General features: G+C 43.8%; 2 protein-coding genes across 2 annotated transcripts in view; one reads left to right on the top strand and one right to left on the bottom strand.

Annotated features, from left to right (window-relative positions):
* Positions 1-6759, top strand: part of NIPA2 (non imprinted in Prader-Willi/Angelman syndrome 2) — an 18738-nt gene extending 11979 nt beyond the window's left edge. The window contains exons 5-6 of the mRNA XM_012648105.1: positions 1328-1488; positions 5254-6759. Of these exons, the coding sequence (XP_012503559.1) occupies positions 1328-1488; positions 5254-5888 (796 nt within the window). The 3' untranslated portion in view covers positions 5889-6759. The remainder of the gene's footprint in view (positions 1-1327; positions 1489-5253) is intronic.
* A 666-nt stretch (positions 6760-7425) lies between these two features.
* Positions 7426-19264, bottom strand: part of CYFIP1 (cytoplasmic FMR1 interacting protein 1) — a 107399-nt gene continuing 95560 nt past the window's right edge. Inside the window, 6 exon segments of the mRNA XM_012647968.1 lie at positions 7426-9353; positions 11350-11497; positions 12027-12265; positions 13182-13276; positions 13833-13905; positions 18888-19018. Of these exon segments, the coding sequence (XP_012503422.1) occupies positions 9189-9353; positions 11350-11497; positions 12027-12265; positions 13182-13276; positions 13833-13905; positions 18888-19018 (851 nt within the window). The 3' untranslated portion in view covers positions 7426-9188.

The following is a 19264-nucleotide window of genomic DNA, read 5'->3' as shown; positions in this document are numbered from 1 at the left end:
CTTGAGCCCAGGAGTTTGAGGTTGCTGTGAGCTAGGATGATGCCACAGCACTCTAGCCCGGGCAACACAGTGAGACTCTGTCTCAAAAAAAAAAAAAATTACCTGTTTGTGGCCAAGCTGTTGATTTGTGGGACAAAATGCTTTGTCTTGGTTGTATTCAGAGCCAGTACTAGTTCTACTTTGATTTCATTTTTTTACAATCCCAAGTTACACTTGTCCCAACATTTATTGGGACATTCAGTGTACGTACACACACTTTGGTGGGGCATGGTTGGTGATGAGTAGATTTCTCCACCTGGCCTGGGGTGCTCATTTTGAAGGAGTGGTTAAGACTTGTCCTGTTTGTGTTATTTTAATGATTAACCCAAGCAACCAATCCCATATTGAAGTATGGATTTTGGTTACTAGTCCTAATGTTGATTGATAGATATTTTTATCCTTTCTTTTCAAGAAACTCTATGTAAAATAGTTATGGTATGAGTCATTACTCTTTACCTTCAATTTTCTTTATATTGTACTGTTATTATATTTATGAGTTTATAGTGTTTTCTTTTTAGGTTTGGATAAAACTAGCTATATGTTATTAAACTATAGCTTAACAAGTGGATTATATATAAATAAATGAACACATAAGAAAGATGTATCAGCCAGTAGGAATAAATTAAGGTTGAGCAAATTTTAAGCATTGGAGTGGATACAGATTTTTTTTTTTTTTTTTAACCAGAGTCTTACTCACACCCAGGCTGGAATGCAGTGGTGCAATCATAGGTCACCGCAGCCTTGAACTCCTGGGCTCCAGTGATCCTCCTCCTTTAAGCCTCCTCCCTTAGCCTCCTGAGTAGCTGGGACTACAGGTGCATGCCGCCATGGCTGGCTAATTTTTTTATTTTTAAATTTTTTTGTAGAGACTGGGTCTTATTATATTGCCCAGGCTGGTCTTGAACTCCTAGGCTCAAGTGATCCTCCTGTCTTGGCCTCCCAAAGTGCTAGGGTTACAGGCTTGAGCTACCATGCCTAGCCAGATACAGATTCTTAATTAGGACATAAATTTATACAAACTAGCTTTTTATTGTTAATTTCATATTGACTTCTTGTAGTAGAAAAATGGTAGTAGTGTTTAATGAAGCAGACGATTTCCTAGAAACTTTCTGATTTTATGATTGAATGTGCATATTCTTTAGCTTAATTGAAAGCCAGCCAGAATCTTCATAAGCTCAGTGTTTTAGTTTGAGTTCAATGGTTTAAATTCCAAGTTGTGTTGATACTTGAAAATGAGAGTAGTAGCTGATTATTTTAAAGTTCTTGATCTTTTTTCTTCCTGTTTTAGTGCCATTCTTTCTTCGTACTTTTTAAGTGAAAGACTTAATCTTCACGGGAAAATTGGGTGTTTGCTAAGTATTCTAGGATCCACAGTTATGGTCATTCATGCTCCAAAAGAAGAGGAGATCGAGACTTTAAATGAAATGTCTCACAAGCTGGGTGATCCAGGTAAGAAAAGCTTTATTGGTGTTACTATGTTTTACTTCTTAGTTTTTACTTCAGTCAAAATATAATATGCAGGCTGGGCGTGGTGGCTCACACCTATAATCCTAGCACTCTGGGAGGCCGAGGTGAAACAATGGCTTGAGGTCAGGAATTCAAGACCAGCCTGAGCAAGAGCGAGACCCCGTCTCTACTAAAAATGGAAAGAAATTAGACAACTAAAAATATATAGAAAAAATTAGCCGGGCATGGTGGCACATGCCTGTAGTCCCAGCTACTCAGGAGGCTAAGGCGGAAGGATCGCTTGAGCCCAGGAGTTTGAGGTTGCTGTGAGCTAGACTGACGCCATGGCACTCTAGCCTGGGCAACAGAGTGAGACTCTGTCTCAAAAAAAAAAAAATTTTATATATATATATAATGTGCACATAAAGAGATAAATTGTCGTATATGGCTGATAATGAGAAATAGTAGTCATGTTTCCCACTCCCTCCTGTCCCTAACCCTTTGTTTCTTTTCTATTCTCAGTAATTTCAAACATGTGGTATTTTTAGTTTTATTTCTTCTAGAAACATCTCTTCCAGTGCTTCTGTCTGACCTCAGTCAAGGCTGTTTCGAGGCTACCAGCAGTTGTCATCTGTATTTTCCTTCAGCAGTATCCTGGCGATTCCCTTGACTAATTTGCTTTTTCCTGGATCCCTTCTTTTCCGAATCCTGGATTTACTCCTTAATAATGGTGGTGCTGCTGTAGTGGTAGAAGAGAAAGGGCACAGAGGAGATGGGAGTTTTTGAGACCTGGTGTATCTCAAAATGTCTTTAACCTACCATATTGCTGTTGAGAAATCAAAGGATGATTCTTTATCTTTTATATCTGACCAATTTTTTTGTCTTTGGATGCATGTTGGATGTTCTCTTTGTCCTTGGTGTCTGGAATTTCCTCTGACATGCCTAGATGTGGGTCCATTTTTGTCCATTGTGCTAGGTATCTGATGGGTCTTTTTTTTTTCTTTGAGTCAGAGTCTCGTTCTTTCATGCAGGCTGGAGTGCAGTGGCATCATCACAGCTCCTGGGCTCGAGACAGGCTGAGCTCCTGTCTCAGCCTCTCAAGTAGCTGGGACTACAGGCACATGCCACCACGCCCAGCTAATTTTTTGTAGAGATGGTCTCGCTCTTGCTCAGGCTGGTCTTGAGCTCGTGACCTCAAGCCATTGTCTTGCCTCGGCCTCCCAGAGTGCTAGGATTACAAGTGTGAGCCACCACACCTGGCCCTCATGGGTCTTTGTAATTTGAAAATTTATGCCTTACTCTGGGGAACTGAATTGAATTACTTCTTTGCTATTCTTTACTGTTTTCTCTTTGTTGAATTATTATTCATCTGTCATTTGGAACTCATGAGCTATATCATTAATTTTCTTATTTTTTTCCCCTCATTTTCACTATATTGCCTTTTTGCTCTGCCTTCTGGGAGATCTCCTCAGTTTTATCTTCCAGCCCTTCTTTTGAGTTTTTTTTTCTGCTTTTATATTTTTAATTTTTAAGTTTGCTTTGTTCTTTGATTCTTAGTTATTTTAAAGTCTTTGCTAACATCAGGATTATTTGTGGCCCTGCTTCTATGGTTTATTTTTTCTTTTGGCTTTTAGGCATTTAGTTTTGTCCTTTATCATTTTTGATTGAATGCTAGACATAGGATATTAAAAAGCGTAAAGGTTCTGAGTGGTGTGTTTTTCCTTCAGATAGTACTTAAATTTCTTCTGAAAGATGGGTAGGAGTATAGCAGATCACCTTCCCCTTGAAGGTGTTTTAAAGCTTTGTTGGGTCTGGTTTCTTTCCACTTCACCTTTGTTTTTGTTCATAGCCCTCTGCCTCTCAGCTGATATCTTTGGGTCTTGACTTGGGCCCTATTAACCTGGGGATCTGTGAGCTCTAGTACCTGCTCCTCAGTAAGACAAGACCACTGAAATCCTTACTCAGCCCTGTGGCCTGTTGGCCAGGCTTTCCACTTGGCTCCTCTGACTTTGGCTGTGCAGGTTATGTGCCCACAAAAGCCATAAGGGGAGAAATGTACACAGAAATTTGGGCTCCCTACTCTGTAGTTCCCTCCTTTCTGGATCTTGGCCTATTAAGTTCCACCTGCTAATAAGGCAGTCCCAAATTCCAACTTATTCCAACTTGTTTTTACCTAGTCCACTGAAAATTCCACAAGTTTTGACTGGCCTTTATGCCTATCCTTACCCGTTGCATTGGCTGTTGCCCCAGGGGAAAAAGCAGAAGTAAAGATTGGGCTGATATTTCTTTTTTCTGAATTTTGGCCCCTTAAGTCCTGGCTGCTTTGATTGCTCTTTAGTGCCCTCAAATAAATGTTTCTTTTTTGTTTGGGGGTTTTTTGTTGTGTTTTGTTTTTGTAGTTCATCCATTTTCTGTAGTTGCTTTAGGTTCAAGATTAGTCTGTATTTCATTATTGTCTCTCTGAGGATATTAATGGTAGTTTTCTTGGGTTTTGGGAGATGGTTTATTTATCTTGAAGTGTTTATTTATTTTACAGTTTTCTTCTGCCTGCATGGAAGAAACAAAGGCTTTGCTTTTTTCTGTTTGTTTTGGCCTCTCTCCTGGTGGTCTTTGCCTCCTTTTATTTAAGTTTGGCTGGTCAGATCCCCAGCAGAAAAGCTTACAGTTTCCTGCCTGGCCCTAGGTATCCAGGGAGTGGAGTCGGGAAGGAGGGGTTAATGCCCAGATGTACATCTTACCCTGGCTGGGTGTTCTCCAGTGCAGACACTGTCTGCTGGGGGAGGGGAGGGACAGTCTCCCAGACCTAGACATGAGTCTCATTGCTTCTTGAATGGACTTTGCAGCTAGGCCTCATTGTCAGTCTTGCTTTCACCCCCACTTCAGAGGTACTTTGTACCTTTGAGCATTCTGTGCTGCAAACTGAGTCACTTTTTAATCTTTGATCACTGCTAATATAGGATTTGGCTTTCTTGAATCTGCTATTAATCTATCAGTTATTAGTTGTCCTCTGCTTTCTGACTTATAAAATATTGTTGCTGTATCTCCTTTCCTATTTTTTGTGTATTTGCTTCTTTGGAAATCCTGGTATTGTTTATTAGTGGAATTTGAGGAAGGAACAGAGTAAATGCATGTCATTGCTCTGTGCCTCAGTTTCCTCATCTTAACATGTAAGTGTTTAGTAGTATCTGTGTTTTAGGGTAGTTGAGTGCAAATTACTGAGAAAAGTACCTGGTCGACAGTGCTGCAGTCATTGGCTTTTATCATGCTGGCTTCAGTTCTCCATGTTCAGCCAGAATGCCCACGATATTTTTACGTTCTCTAATTGTTTATTCCAGTAGTTGTCCCTAAATATTAAAAACTTTTGCCCCCTTTCTGAAAAACTAACTCTTCTGTTTTCAGCATCTATAAATTGTTGAGCACTCAAGGCCACCTCATGATTACTCTCCCTCTAGTGTCTGTCCCTGTTCTGATCCCACCTGTCCCCCGTGCCTTGTTAGAGCACTTAAGTAGGCATCAGATGCAACTTAAGAAATGTCAGTGGAATAACAATTTGTGAATATGAAGTAGGTTTTAATCTTTCAGCGTGTACAACTAACTAAATTCTTGGGATACTTTTGCTGGGCAGCAAAAATAAAGCCGATTTGTGTTTTCTGGCTATGCCTTTTCTCCTTCCGGTAAGAGTTTATTGTATTTTGTTTTGGATTTTCTGTGTTTAAGAACATCTGACTGAATATTTGATTAAATATAACTTTTCTTTGCCTCCCCCAGGTTTTGTGGTCTTTGCAACACTTGTGGTCATTGTGGCCTTGATACTAATCTTCGTGGTGGGTCCTCGCCATGGACAGACAAACATCCTTGTGTACATAACAATCTGCTCTGTAATCGGGGCGTTTTCCGTGTCCTGTGTGAAGGGCCTGGGCATCGCCATCAAGGAGCTATTTGCTGGGAAGCCTGTGCTGCAGCGCCCGCTGGCCTGGCTGCTGCTGCTGAGCCTGGTGGTCTGCGTGAGCACCCAGATCAACTACCTGAACAAGGCCCTGGACATATTCAACACATCCCTCGTGACGCCGATATATTACGTGTTCTTCACAACATCAGTCTTAACTTGTTCAGCTATTCTTTTTAAGGAGTGGCAAGATATGCCGGTTGATGATGTCATTGGTACTTTGAGTGGCTTTTTTACAATCATTGTGGGAATATTCTTGTTGCATGCCTTTAAAGACGTCAGCTTTAGTCTAGCAACTCTTCCTGTGTCTTTCCGAAAAGATGAAAAAGCAATGAATGGCAGTCTCTCTAATATGTATGAAGTTCTTAATAATAATGAAGAAAGCTTAACCTGTGGAATCGAACAACACAATGGTGAAAATATCTCCCGAAGAAATGGAAATCTGGCAGCTTTTTAAGAAAGGCGTAATTAAAAGGTCAGTCTATAATTCTGTTTAAAGTGATTTTGACTATCAGAATGTGTCTGAAAAAGCATTGTCCTCAAATGTTCTTTAAAGACAATCTTTTTTAAGGTTTAACTATTAATAATTTGGACCAGGAAATTACTTTTCTTATATTTTAAATGATGGTAGCTCACTAAAATGACTTCAAGTGCATGACCAGTTTCTGTTAACATTGTATTATTGTAGAGGTATTTTACATTTTGATTCCTTCTCCAAAATTTAAATGCACTAATGATAGTCTTAAATCTATTAAAAATGCTTTATTTTTTCATTGGTGATGAAAGTCTGAAATGTACATTTGTCATCCCCACTCCACCAATCCCTGACCATACAATTATGGCTTTTTTATTTTAAGAAAGAACAAAATTATCCCAGTACATGATCCCGTGATTTACCTTACCTGTCTGATGAATGATTTTAGTTTTGAAATGTTAGTTTAAGGAAAAACTAAGTTACTGAATGAAGTAAACTCTTACAAAACAAAAAAAGGTAGTAAATCATCCCAAGTATTTCTCAGGCTCTCACTTGTCACCACAAATCCGGTTTCCTGTGTGCATTCGATGGCCTTCTCAGAACAGCACCTTATCGAACCAGGGTACCCTGTGTCTGTTTGGCGGGGCTCTGCTTTGCAGCCTGACTGGGTTTATTCTTTAGTTCCTCTAATCCTGTGATCCTGGGAACCTTGATTACCATTTTACATCAACTCTTATACTTTTCAGTATATTTTCATAATGAGTTATATTGTCATTTAAACCTAACAACTCTGAGAAATAAAATCAGAAGACTAGGGTTATTTCTTACGTTTAGCTCATGTTATGATAAAAAGACAAGTCTAAACAATATTCTTTTCTAAGTCTGAATGCTTAGAACAAAATTTAAATGTTTGTAAAATACCAAGTATTTTACTTTGCTTAAGAGTTTGTTGGGACCACTATAAATTTTGCTATTATTTAGAAAATGCTTACAAAAAAATGCTTATGGAAAATTTCAAAGAACATATATGCAAAAAAAGTAGAATAATAAAAAAGGTGTAATGAACTCTATCCAGCTTTAAACCTCTCCACCCCTAGCCATTGATTAATTCTATCCACACTTTTTTTAAAGAGCCAATTTCTACCTGGGTGGTGGGAAGGACACGGGCTCAGGCCTATCCCAGTCTGCTGCTCCTGCCTGGTTACACAGTGACGGGTCAGCACTGAGTCACCCTCGGCACTTCCCAGGGCTCCCCTGCCTGTGGTGCTGACATCCCATGCAGCCCTCCGTTGGCTGCACCATGGGCAGGGGAGCCCAGGAGCTGTTTTAGATACTTTTTCCTGCCTCCTTCCCATGTAATTTTTTTTGTTCTTGGTAGAGACAGGGTCTTGCTATATTGTCCAGGCTGGTCTTAAACTCGTATCCTCAAGCGATCCTCCCACCTTGGCCTCCCAAAGTACTGGGTTACAGGTGTGAGCCACTGCACCCAGTCAAACCCCCATGTAATTTTAATACCACAGATATACTATATATTTATGTACTGTATCTGTGCTTTGTACATAAAAGAACCAATTTTCACTCCCTTGGGGGTGGCAGGACCATCACTGAGAATGCATAGGTTAAGTAAAACTAATAAACTCTTATTAACATTTTATAGTACTTTATCGTATACGTAAGTATTCATTTTATTTGGTATATAATTGTCTTATAAAACTTGATAATACAGTTACTAATTACAGTAATTTTTCATTATATTCTGTACTTTATAGGGTGAGCACGGATATCACCTCTTAATCTGTAGCACAGTGCTGGCCCCAGGGTTAATTCACATTACCAAAAGCAACATCTTTAGTTAACTTTATAAACAACAGTTCTGTTAAACTTCATGTAACTCAGGGTCAACAGTACAACAGTTCATATGCTTTCTGTGCCATGCTTGATGCTCCTAGACTTCGGTGTTAAGTTTCCAAAGGCATAGGAAGGTACTACTTTTTATGGCAATATGGCATCCATAGAAAATTTTAGCATTGCTGAATTTTGTGACACTCTATGTAAAATGACTGCCAGGTTAAGATGTAAAATAAGTTCGCTTAATAATGTTAGTCTTGTATTTGTCTGTATTATTTACTTACAATAGACACTTTTTTCCATTCGATTAGGATTTTCAGAAACTTGTTGCCTTAATACTTTAAAATTTGGCTTTAGTTTCTCAATTCTTATCCATTTCTATGACTCTAATAGTATACTAGACTCTGATTATCTTTCATTTTGACAGATCACATGAACTAACTCCAGCCACATGAAGCAATTCAATTCACCCAGTAGTTGGGAAGGCCAGCTGAGGGCTGTTAGGGATGGGACTCAAATTCTCCTGTGTCCCTTTTGTGCATCACCTGCTGTCCCAGGTCAGTCTCCTTCTCCCAAGCTGCCAGCCTCTCCAAGTCACTTGTAACATAGAGGCACTTAGAGCTCTCCTGTGCTGGAGTGGCCGGCACAACTGCTGTTTTACATCTCATTTGCCTGTGGAAACCTAAATATAAAGCTAACCACGTGTGCAGGCAAGAAAAGCCGTGTGCTGAATAGCACAATCTTGTCCTACCTTGTAACCCTGGAGGTGCCCTGGACTCTGACCTGGGCCCAGCCTATGAGCTCAGATAATTAGAGTACCTAGCCCAAGCCAAGCTGCACACAGGGTTGTAGAGTGAAGGAATGAGCAAAAATAAATTTCATTAGTTTTATTTAAGTCATACCTCACAAATTAGATTTTGTCACAACTGGATTTAGTAGAAGCAGATAAATCAAGTTCACTATTTTCTGAAACACTGCCACAAAAAAGGGAGGGGAACAATGACTTAGAAAAGATTGTTCATAAAAGACCATCAGAAAAATCCCTAAACAAAAGCTAAATAGTTAATCATTAATGGTAATTGGTAAAGAATTTTAATACATTAGCTGGTATTAAGTTTTGTAAGAAGAGATAAATGAATGCACTCAGCAGCATTTTATGACAGCTGCTAGAACATTCCGTAGAAAAACTGAGAATAATTTTGTAAGAACACAATGGCAACAACCAGCAGCCAGTATTCTCAGACTTCCTAGTTACCAAAAGCAATATACAATCTTAGTCTAGAAAAATAAGTCAATTTTATAAAATTAAGAAGCACCCCCTTTAACAGGTACAGAGATACTGAAAAATAGTCCCTAAAAATCTCACTAAATAGTTTACAGAACGAAAAACATGCCATTAGAGTTACCAAATGCCCTCGGCCCAGGCAGGTGCCCTCAGCTGCTGGCCAGAGACTGGTGGATGGGTGGCTGGAAGCAGCGCACATGCTCCACAGGTGTGCTCTCCCCATCCCCTGACTTCAGGTACTTGTCCAGGATGGTGATGATCTCATCATTGAGAATCTGGAACTTGCGAATTCTCTCCACCATCTTCTTCAAAGGCTACGACAATGAAAGTCAAGAGGTTTTACTATTAATACTTGTCATGTTCAAAATGTCAGGATTTTCATATTTTCTCAGAAAAACTACAGCAAATGGTAATGACATATACTATCTCTTTAATGCAACTATTGGAACAATGAATATATTTTGAATTTAAACATATTTCTCTTGTTGGTTTCATGCTGCTGTGGATTCACTCATTTGTACAACTTACAAGCCTATGCAGCATTCAACAATCAGCAATTAAAAACCTACTGCCTGATAAAAAGCTGGGAAATGATGATACGGTGAGTGGAGAAAGACCAGTAAACTAATATAATACAAATTTTAGATTTCCAGTTTGGTAATATTGTGCACAGGATGCTTTGACAGACCCTCCTTCTGTAACAGACCTGGATAAGGAATACACACAAAGTGAAAACTCATGAAAGCATTGCTGGTTCTGCTTGTGCAGGTGGGAAAGCACAAGCCAGGGCTTCCTCAGGCGCAGACGCTAACAGCAGCAGCAGGGTGAGGAGACAGCTGGGCTACACCTGGGGACTGTGAAGCCAGGACCCTCTGATTAGACTAACGTGACCCAGGCTGGTAACAGCCCCTGGAGAAGAGCAGCAGAAAATGCAGCTCTTGGGAGGAAAGCAATCTAATTAAGTTTGATCAAATAAGAGCTCCCAAATAAAAAAATCTAATACACAAGGAAATGTTTCAGATACCCCCAAGGCCTTCAGATACTAGAATTAAAAGATATCAAATATAAATTACATGAAATGTGTAAAGAAATAAGAGATGGAAAAAAAATTCAGTTAAGATAAAATTACCCATTTAAAGAACCAAAATGAACTTTAAAAAAATAATTTTTGAAAATAAAAACCCAGCAGATCAGACACAGCTGAAGTGAATGAATTACCTGAGCCATCTGAAGAAAGCACTCTGGATACGGCCCTGAGAGCCAAGGACATGGGGGCATGCAAGGCAGAACAGTCCCTCAGACACCCACGCCCAACCCTAGAACCTGCGAGTGTGCTGCCTTACGTGGCAAAGGAGCCCTGCAGGTGAGGCTAAGGTTATGGACTTTAAGGTAGAGAGCGTATCCTGGGTTGTCCAGGTGGACCCAATCTAATCACATGCGCAGAGAACATTCTCTAGCTGGAGGCAGAAGAGATGTGGCAGAAGTGAACGTCGGAAGATTAGAAGTGGAGACTGCTCGAGCTGCTGTTGCTGGAGGGGCCACGTGTAAAGCATGAAAGGGGAGGGGACCTAAGTCCTCCCACTTCAAGGAATTGAGTTCAGCCAACTACCTGAGTGAGCCTGGAAGCAGATTCATCCCCAGAGGCTCCAGGGGGAACACACCCCCACTGACACGCTGATTTGGGCTTTGTGAGACTGTAAGTGGAGGACACAGCTGGGCCATGCTGTGCCCAGACTTCTGACCTAGAGAACTGTGAGATAACAAATGGTGTTTAAACCACTAAGCCTGTGGTGACTTGTTATGGGAGCAAGAGAAAATTAATACAACAGGGTGAGGGATGTGGAGAACAGTATAAGAAGGTCTAACGTGTGTAACTGAAGTCCTGAAAGAAAAGAGTAGAGAGAATGGAAGAAAGGTTAAAATATTTGAAAAGATAATGGCTAAATATTTTCTAGAATTCAGCTACAAGGAATCCATAAAATGATCTTAAAAGCAATCAACCACACTTTGACTTGTAGGAAGCCAGAAGACTGGAATAGTATGCCAATATTCAGAAAACACAGATCCTATATTCTGTAAGGTGAGATATGAAGTAGATGTAAGTACTTAGGAAATGGAGCAGTTAGTATTTTATCTGCCAGACTGCTTTACTTGACAATTATATTTAGATTCATTCTGGGAATGAAAAGAAAGCTTCAGGTGGTGGTACCTTATGTACTACAATGAAAAACATCCCCAGAAACAAGAACTTAAATAGCAAGTACACTTTTGCAAAAGGTCTGCATATGGTGGAAGACTTTTTCCACATACCACATTTTTGATAATCTCATCTTTGCCATCATGTTTCTGAACTTTAAGTAGATGGTAGCAGAAATCCAGTACAGCAAAACGCCGCTGTTGCCCGAGAAGTACAATGATCATACAGCCAGCCCAGTGCAGCCCGTCACCAAAGCACTGCCTGGAAACAAAAAGCAATAAATAGAATGAGATGAACAAGAAATTGCAAAGTTTCCTGAGTCTGTCTCCACACGTCACTGGCCAAGCCATCTGCGTTACTGTCTTTGCCCACGTGGTCAACTTCCACAGCCGGGAGAGTGCTGAGAAGCAGGTGACTGTTCCTTATTTTTGGTAAAACCTTTTTTCAGTTCCTCTGGTATGCTCTTTCCTGACCTTTTTTAGATCATAGCCCCTCTGTGAAGAATGACTTTATGAAACTCCCACCTAGAAAAATGCACACCCAGTTTGCACACACTTGAAGTGGGTTCAGAGATTCCTGCATACTAGAGCCCTGAGTCGGCTCTTGGCATCGAGTAAGAAGCCCCACTTAGGAGGCTTAAAGCAGCGCAGCAAGTTTCTGGTCCACGTTCCCAGCAGTGCAGTCGCTGTGTTAGCCTAACACCTACCTCTGTTTCCCAACCTGCTCCCCAGCAGCTCCTCCCTCTCCCGTGAACTCTGCCCTGCCCCAAAGTGTCCCACTGAGCACTCACTCGACTGTGAACTCGTGTGTCCCCACAGGGATGCAGTACACAAACTGCATGGCACTCCACAGTCTGTGAAACTCGACACACTCGTCCACATGCATGACCCCGTTGCTGGGCAGAGGCCCACGCCAGATGGGGTCATCCAGGAAGGTCCGAATCCGCGTCAAGATTACTTCGAACATAGACAGACCACAGCAGAGACGTTCCTTTGTCAGCAAGTCCCCCTCTCTGGCGATGGCAATTTGCTACAGAAAGGACAAGCAGTGGAATTCATGGGCCACAGCAGGAAAGCTCTGACATCACACTACCCCAGTTCTGTTACATCTTAATGGAAAACCATCTTACCTGCAGAAGAGGATTTTAGAAGCATCAACAAAATAATTGTGTCAGCAATTACCTAAGTGTCTTATAAGATTAAATATATTTTACAGTCAAAGGGAGTTGAATACAGCCATTCTTAACTGGGAGTGATCTTGCCTCCAAGAGACACTTGGCAATGTTCAGAGTCATTTTTTACTGTCACAACTTGGGATAGGTCTACTGGCATCTGGTGGGTAGAGGCCAGTGATGCTGCTAAACATCCCACAATGCACACATCCCACATTATACAGGACACAACACACACATCCCACAATGCACAGGACAGCTCCCACCACAGAGAATTATCTGGTCCAAAACGGCAACAGTGCTGAGGTTGAGAACCCCGGCACAGTGTGAGCTGATAGATAACTGTAGAACTCTGCCTTCTGCCTCCTGCCCCTATTTCTACTGTTCTTAAAAACTATGAAAAAGCTTTCTTCATTAAGGGATGGACAGTGACAACAGCAAGTGACATTTATTGTTTGTGTTTGAATTTTAGTTACTTTTAATTAATTTAAATATAGACACAGGTTGGTAGCAGCACTGAACTCTGTTTTCTAGCACTTACCAGCCGGCAGACCCTCTACCCCTCCCTGCTAATTTGACACCAACAGTATATGCTAGGTCACGTGCTAGGCCCCGTACACGTACTGGCTCATTTAAGCTTCACACCCACCCCGTGACACTGAGGCCCAAGGGGCTGAGCAGCCTGCTGGACCTGCAATGCCTTCCCTTCTGCGTCCCAACACGGCCATACGGATGCCCAGCTTGCCACTGCCACAGCTGTCACAGCGCCTTTACCTGAGGGGTCCCGAGCCTTTCGATCAGCGGAACAAGATGCAGCGGGGCGTACTTTGATTCGAGTCTTTTCATTTTGGCATCAAGTCTCTCCCCCTCTGCAGTAGAAAAAAATGTTATATTCTGCTCCTTTGTATGAAAGAATAATTGCAAAAGTTTGAATTTGTTAAAAAAAAAAAAAAAACCAAGATTTTTAAGTTAACATTATGTATACAGATTCTCTTTGAAAATTCTTTTACAGAACTGGCCGTCTCATTTGATCTTTTAATTCAAACTGTCAGGACTGATTTTCTGCTCAGTATTCACTTTTTAAAAAAACTTACTGAAAATTCCAAATGTCATCGAAAGCAGAATAGTACAGTAAACCTCCATACCCATCATCCACTATAAAGGTTATCAACTCATGGCCACTCTCATTTCATATATACCCAACTCCCCCTGCCCATGCTATTTTGAAGCAAATCTAAACGTATCACTTCAGCCATAAATGTTTCAGGTCCTTGAAATGCACTTTACTAGGTTCTACACACTCTCCCGGGTGCCCCCGGTTATGACTGAACAGGCAGCAAACCCATGATCCGCGCTGGCCTGCGGCTCTGGCCACACCTGCACAGGAGAGCTTCGACACCCTGGTTGGGGGACGCACAGGCTCACCTTTCACATGGACTCGTGGCAAGATGTTCTGGAAAGGAGCTGCGTGCAACAGGTCACACACTTCTTCTAAAGACTAGACGAAAAGAGAACGTCAGGAAGTGTACCTCACTGCAAAGACAGAAACCTGGTGCTGCAAACAAGGTTCATCTCTGCCTTTTAGTGTAAAATAGACTCTAAGTGGCCTGTCAGGAGAACGCTCTGGGATGACGAAAATATCCCAAATCTGTGTCGTCTACTACAGTAGCCACCAGCCACATGTGGCTATTAAGTACTTGGAATGTGGCCAGTGTGCCTGAGGAACTGCATTTTGAATTTTAGTTACTTTTAATTAATTTAAATATAGACACAGGTCAGTAGCAGCACTGAACTCTGTTTTTTAGCACTTACCGGCCAGCAGACCCTCTACCCCGCCCTGCTAATTTGACACCAGCCTCTTAAGAACCACAGTTAGAACAAGACTCCACTGCACTCACACAGTGGGCACATCTGCAAACAGCACAGGAGGCGAGAGGAACGGGAAGCATCACCCTGGTACCCAGCATTGGCTCGTTGCCCACAGAACCCAGAATGTTGCGAGCCAACACCCTGAACCTGCTCTTGCATCACAGACTCCTCTGCAGAGGTAATAGCCCTACACGAGGTCCGTTCTTCAGAACAGTGCTTGTGTAGAGAGGTTGCAGAGCCCCCCTACACCCACCACGGACCTGAAGACGGTCAACACAGAGCAAGCGCTGCCCACCTGCAGGCGTGAGAGCTCTCGGACCGCAGGAAGGGCCTCTCCAGATTGTGGAGAATCACACCGCAGGGCAGGCCGAGGACGGTAAGGAGCTTTCAGAGCCTCCTGTTCTACACTCATCCTGAAATCCTAGAATCCCATAGTAATGAAATCAATGATTGAACAAAGAAATGGCTATCAGAAAGCCAAGACATACACCACTAATGATTCTACCTCCTCAGATCTCCCCAAACACTAAAAGGAAAAAGAGAAGACTTTTCCATACTCATCAAGCAATGCCCCGCTGCCACTTATAAACCTATTGCCAGCTGCCAGTCAGCCACCACCTGCCATCAGGACACTCAGAATGTAGACTGAGCACCCCACACGCACCTTCCATCCCGAAGACCAGCACCCGAGCAGCCTCCCTGGGCTCTTCACTGGGACATGCGTCCCAGGAGCCAACTTGGAGCGACTGCAGGTGGCCTGTTCCCTTGGGGCCTCTGATCCAGGGGAGGAGCAGACAACCAAGACAGGGGAAGAAGAGGGACCAGATAGTGACAGCACACCGTGCACACGGGTGACATTGTGGAGCACTGAGTGACGTCGGGGAGCACTGAGTGGCTGCAGGAAGGATGAGTGGCTACAGGAAGGACGAGCGTCATATCATCTGACATGCAGAGTGTGCAGGACATGCTTCCACCAAGTGGGAAAAGCAGAGCAGGGAGGGGCGATGGGCCCACCTGTGAGCAGCTGGCCTGGCTAGATGAGGTGACAGGCCCCCACACGGCAGCTCGGCCAGTGATAGAGGATGGGATGTGGGGTGTGGTGGGCCACGCAGGCACCACCATCACTGAGCTCAAACTTTTGCCCCCAAACCAAACCAGAAAAAGTGAGAATAGCTATAAAAACCAGCATGGAAAGCAAACGAGCAGTCTAAAACCATTCTAAAACAGAGTTGATTAATCACACACACGCATGCACGCGACATACGCACTGAAGAACTGTATTACCAGAATTTTCAGGTTGGGTTTAGGGAACAGGATTTAAAAAACAGCATGAAACAATCCTTCAGAAGGCTGGAAGATGAATCTACCCAATGTACAGATTCAAAACAAGATCAACTTTTGTTCTAAAATAAAACCAAATCCTGGTGCCAGTCCCAGCCACCACAGCCTCAAGGGACGGGCCCCGGGGCAGCTGTCTCACCATAGGTGTCACCCACCTTACGCTGGAGCTCTCAGGCCAAGGAGAGTGGCACAGGGCTCCCTGCCACTACTCAAATGTATTCTGCAAGGCTGTGCCCTCAGGAAGGCTCAGCCTGCCCTGCCCCCACCCGAGGCCAGCACCTTCAGGCCTGGACACACACGGATGCTGCAGCTGGGACATGGTTTGTTCCCACCAACTCAAGTGCAAGGTTAATTGCCAACATAGTGGTGTTGGGAGCTGGTGCCTTTGAGAGGTGATGAGGTTCGTTCCCCCACAGCAGGTGCCTGCACACGAAGCTGCCCTCGTGTTTATGCTGTGCACCACCTGCCATCCCTTCCACGTGACCCTCACGTACCTGCCTGATTGGGGGCTTCCCAGCCTGCAGAATCGTGAGCCACACACGCTTCTTCTGACTCCCTCAGTCGCAGGTATTTTTACAGCAGCACACAACAGACTAGAGATAGATCGTACTTTCACACTGTGTGTTCTGAAAAAGCTGCCCATGAAGGGAACTGCCTATATCAAATATTTAAAATTCAAGATGAGAAATTATCATTTAAAGGAATTTGTCCTAGTTTATCTGGCTTTTAGAAATTCACATTTATTTGGTGAACATGTTTTTAGAGTGAGGCTGCCCTGGACATCAGCCTCTTGCTGATCCATGACTCAGGTGGGTTCTCTGTCTCACGCCCACTGCTCCCACTGTGGGGAGGCTGTTCACTTGGGGTCCCCACTGAGCCCACGGGTGGCTGGGACCACGAGGGTCTGGGCTGCTGCAGAAAAGGTCTCCTGGGCGTGCAGGGACAGAGGGGAGCTGAAGGACCCAGGTCTGATGAAGGCTGTCAGCTCCCAGATGTGTCTATGCCTGACCCTGGACTCCCCTGACATGTGAGCCAACACATTCTTTTTCCACATACACTAGTGTATGACAGCTGATCCCATGGCTCAGCCCCTAGAGGCCTGGCAGTCTGACTGCCACACCCTGAACTGCGTACAAGGCGCCCCAGCACTGCCCTCCCAAAACACGACTCTGCTTCCACAAAGTCCCCAGGGACCTGGAGGTAAGAGGCTGCTTTAAGAAGCAACATAGCAAAGGTCTCCCAGATAGGTCTAGAGGAGGACTGAAATTACCCTGGACAAGCCAACGTGCCTCTTCAATACACCTGGCAAGCCGCTTCTGAAACTCACAGGGCAGAGCGAAGATCTGTGAAGTGGCTACGTCCTCATGAAGAGGAGAAAGGCAAGGAGACGTGCCTGTCAGGTACCAAGAATTACAAGAGGGCTGCAATGAGTAAAACAACATGGTACTATGGCCGAGACAGATGTTCGGACCGGTGGGATGTGGCAGAAACCCAGGAGACAGACTGGTGCACCCACAGGATGCTGCGGACAGCAGGTGACAGCCTGGTCAGCAGAGGAAGGAGGAGCCCTTTAGCCATGGGGATGAGGGACAACTGGTTACTCCACAAGGGGAAAGAAAAGCTTTATCCACATCTCACTTTACACACAAAACCCATTTCCAGGAGCATCACAGATTTTAAAGCAGAAGGCAAAACTTAAACCCTTAAGTGAGAATGTAAGAGAATGACCTCATGACCTGTAGGTAGGGAAAAATGTCTTTAAAAAGATACAAAAAATGCTAATCATAAAAAACAAAGACTACATTCAAATTAAGACCATTTTATCCAAAACCACCACTGTCGGAGTGAAAAGAAAAGCCACAAGCAGAAGTATCTGCAATACATGTAACACATAAAGGACACACAATGAACTTCTATAAATGAGCTATAGAAAAACGGGAAAGAACCAAATGTCCCATTTGACAGAAAAATAAGAGCCAATGAAGACACGGAGATGCCACCTCAGTGGTCATGAGGGAAAGGCAGAAGAGATTCCATTTCACACTGGGTTTCCCATTCAGGCGGTTACAAAGGATCAGCTGATGGGATGTGCAGGGGACGGAGGAACAGGCAAAATGACACCATGGGGGACAATCAGTCAACTCAACGTGTCCACTGTGCCATGTCCTGAGTGGTGGTAGGCTCCTAGGTGTCCCCCATTACACTGTCCGCTTGTGCTGCCCACCACGGCAGCCACAGGGCACATGCAGCATTTAAATTTAAATCAGGCCAGGCGCGGTGGCTCACGCCTGTAATCCTAGCACTCTGGGAGGCCGAGGAGGGCGGATTGTTTGAGCTCAGGAGTTCGAAACCAGCCTGAGCAAGAGTGAGACCCCGTCTCTACTAAAAATAGAAAGAAATTAATTGGACAACTAAAAATATATAGAAAAAATTAGCCGGGCATGGTGGCACATGCCTGTAGTCCCAGCTACTCGGGAGGCTGAGACAGAAGGATCGCTTGAACCCAGGAGTTTGAGGTTGCTGTGAGCTAGGACGCCACGGCACTCTAGCCCGGGCAACACAGTGAGACTCTGTCTCAAAAAAAAAAAAAATTTAAATCAGTTAAAAAAATTTAGTAAAATTTAAAAATCAGTTGCTCAGTCACACGGAGCCACATTTCAGTTGCTTAACAGCCTCACGATGCAGAGCGTTCTCCTGGGCAGCAAGGCTTTATACCTTTCAGGTCCGTCAGCTATGTTAGCACAGACGTCACAAATATCAGATCATAAAGTATTTTCACAGTGTTCATCTAGGAAAACACTCTTCAAACAACTAACTCCATTATACTTTTGTCTTTCAATTGTAGGGAACAAATTCAAATTAAAGTCTCAATAATCATGAAAAAAGAATGGTGCTTTACAACGGTGGTCCCCAAACCCTGGTCCCCAGAGCTCTGCAGCACCTTCCCCCCCACAGCCCCAGTCCATGGAAAAATTGTCTTCCATGAAACTTAGGAAGGGGGACCACACAGCAGGAGGGGAGCGGCGGGCGAGGGAGCCAGGCTTCATCTGTATTTACAGCTGCTCCCCATCACTTGCCAGCCCCATACCACCCCGGTCCGTGGAAAAACTGTCTTCCATGGAACTGGTCCTGGTTCCTGATGCCAAAAAGGTTGGGGACCGCTGCTTTACAACACTGCCCCTGACCCCCACTAAAGAACTCCCAATAAAAAAAAACCTTCCTCTGTCGCTGCGGGGGAGCATCCTGGGGCAGGCTGGGCTGGGCACTCACCAGGCTCTGCTCAATGAGCAGGCAGAAGAGGACGGCATTCCCCACCTCCCGTAGGTTCTGGAAGCACACCGTCTTCAGCTCTGCGTACTCCACGATGTCCTTCAGCTGGTGGTGGAAGAACTCCAGGATGCCTGTGGTGGCAAAAGCAAGAGGCTGGGTTGGGGGAGGCCCGACAGACGTCCCCAGGCCACGCAGTCCTGGGCCTTGGCTCACACACCTCTTCCCCAGGCCCCTTACAGAGGCTATGAGGATAGGAATGTCACCATGTCACAAGAATAAGGGGCAGAAACCACATCATCATCTTCAGTGGAGCCAGAGAAGGTAATTGGTAAAATTCACTATCTCTTCACAGCACAGAAGGGAAAGCACCTAATCTG

This window comes from Propithecus coquereli, unplaced genomic scaffold (genome assembly GCF_000956105.1).
Source record: "Propithecus coquereli isolate 6110/MARCELLA unplaced genomic scaffold, Pcoq_1.0 Scaffold28, whole genome shotgun sequence".
NCBI classification, from domain to species: Eukaryota; Metazoa; Chordata; class Mammalia; order Primates; family Indriidae; genus Propithecus; species Propithecus coquereli.
Note: the sequence above shows the minus strand (reverse complement) of the source record. Positions and strands in the feature narration are given on the sequence as shown.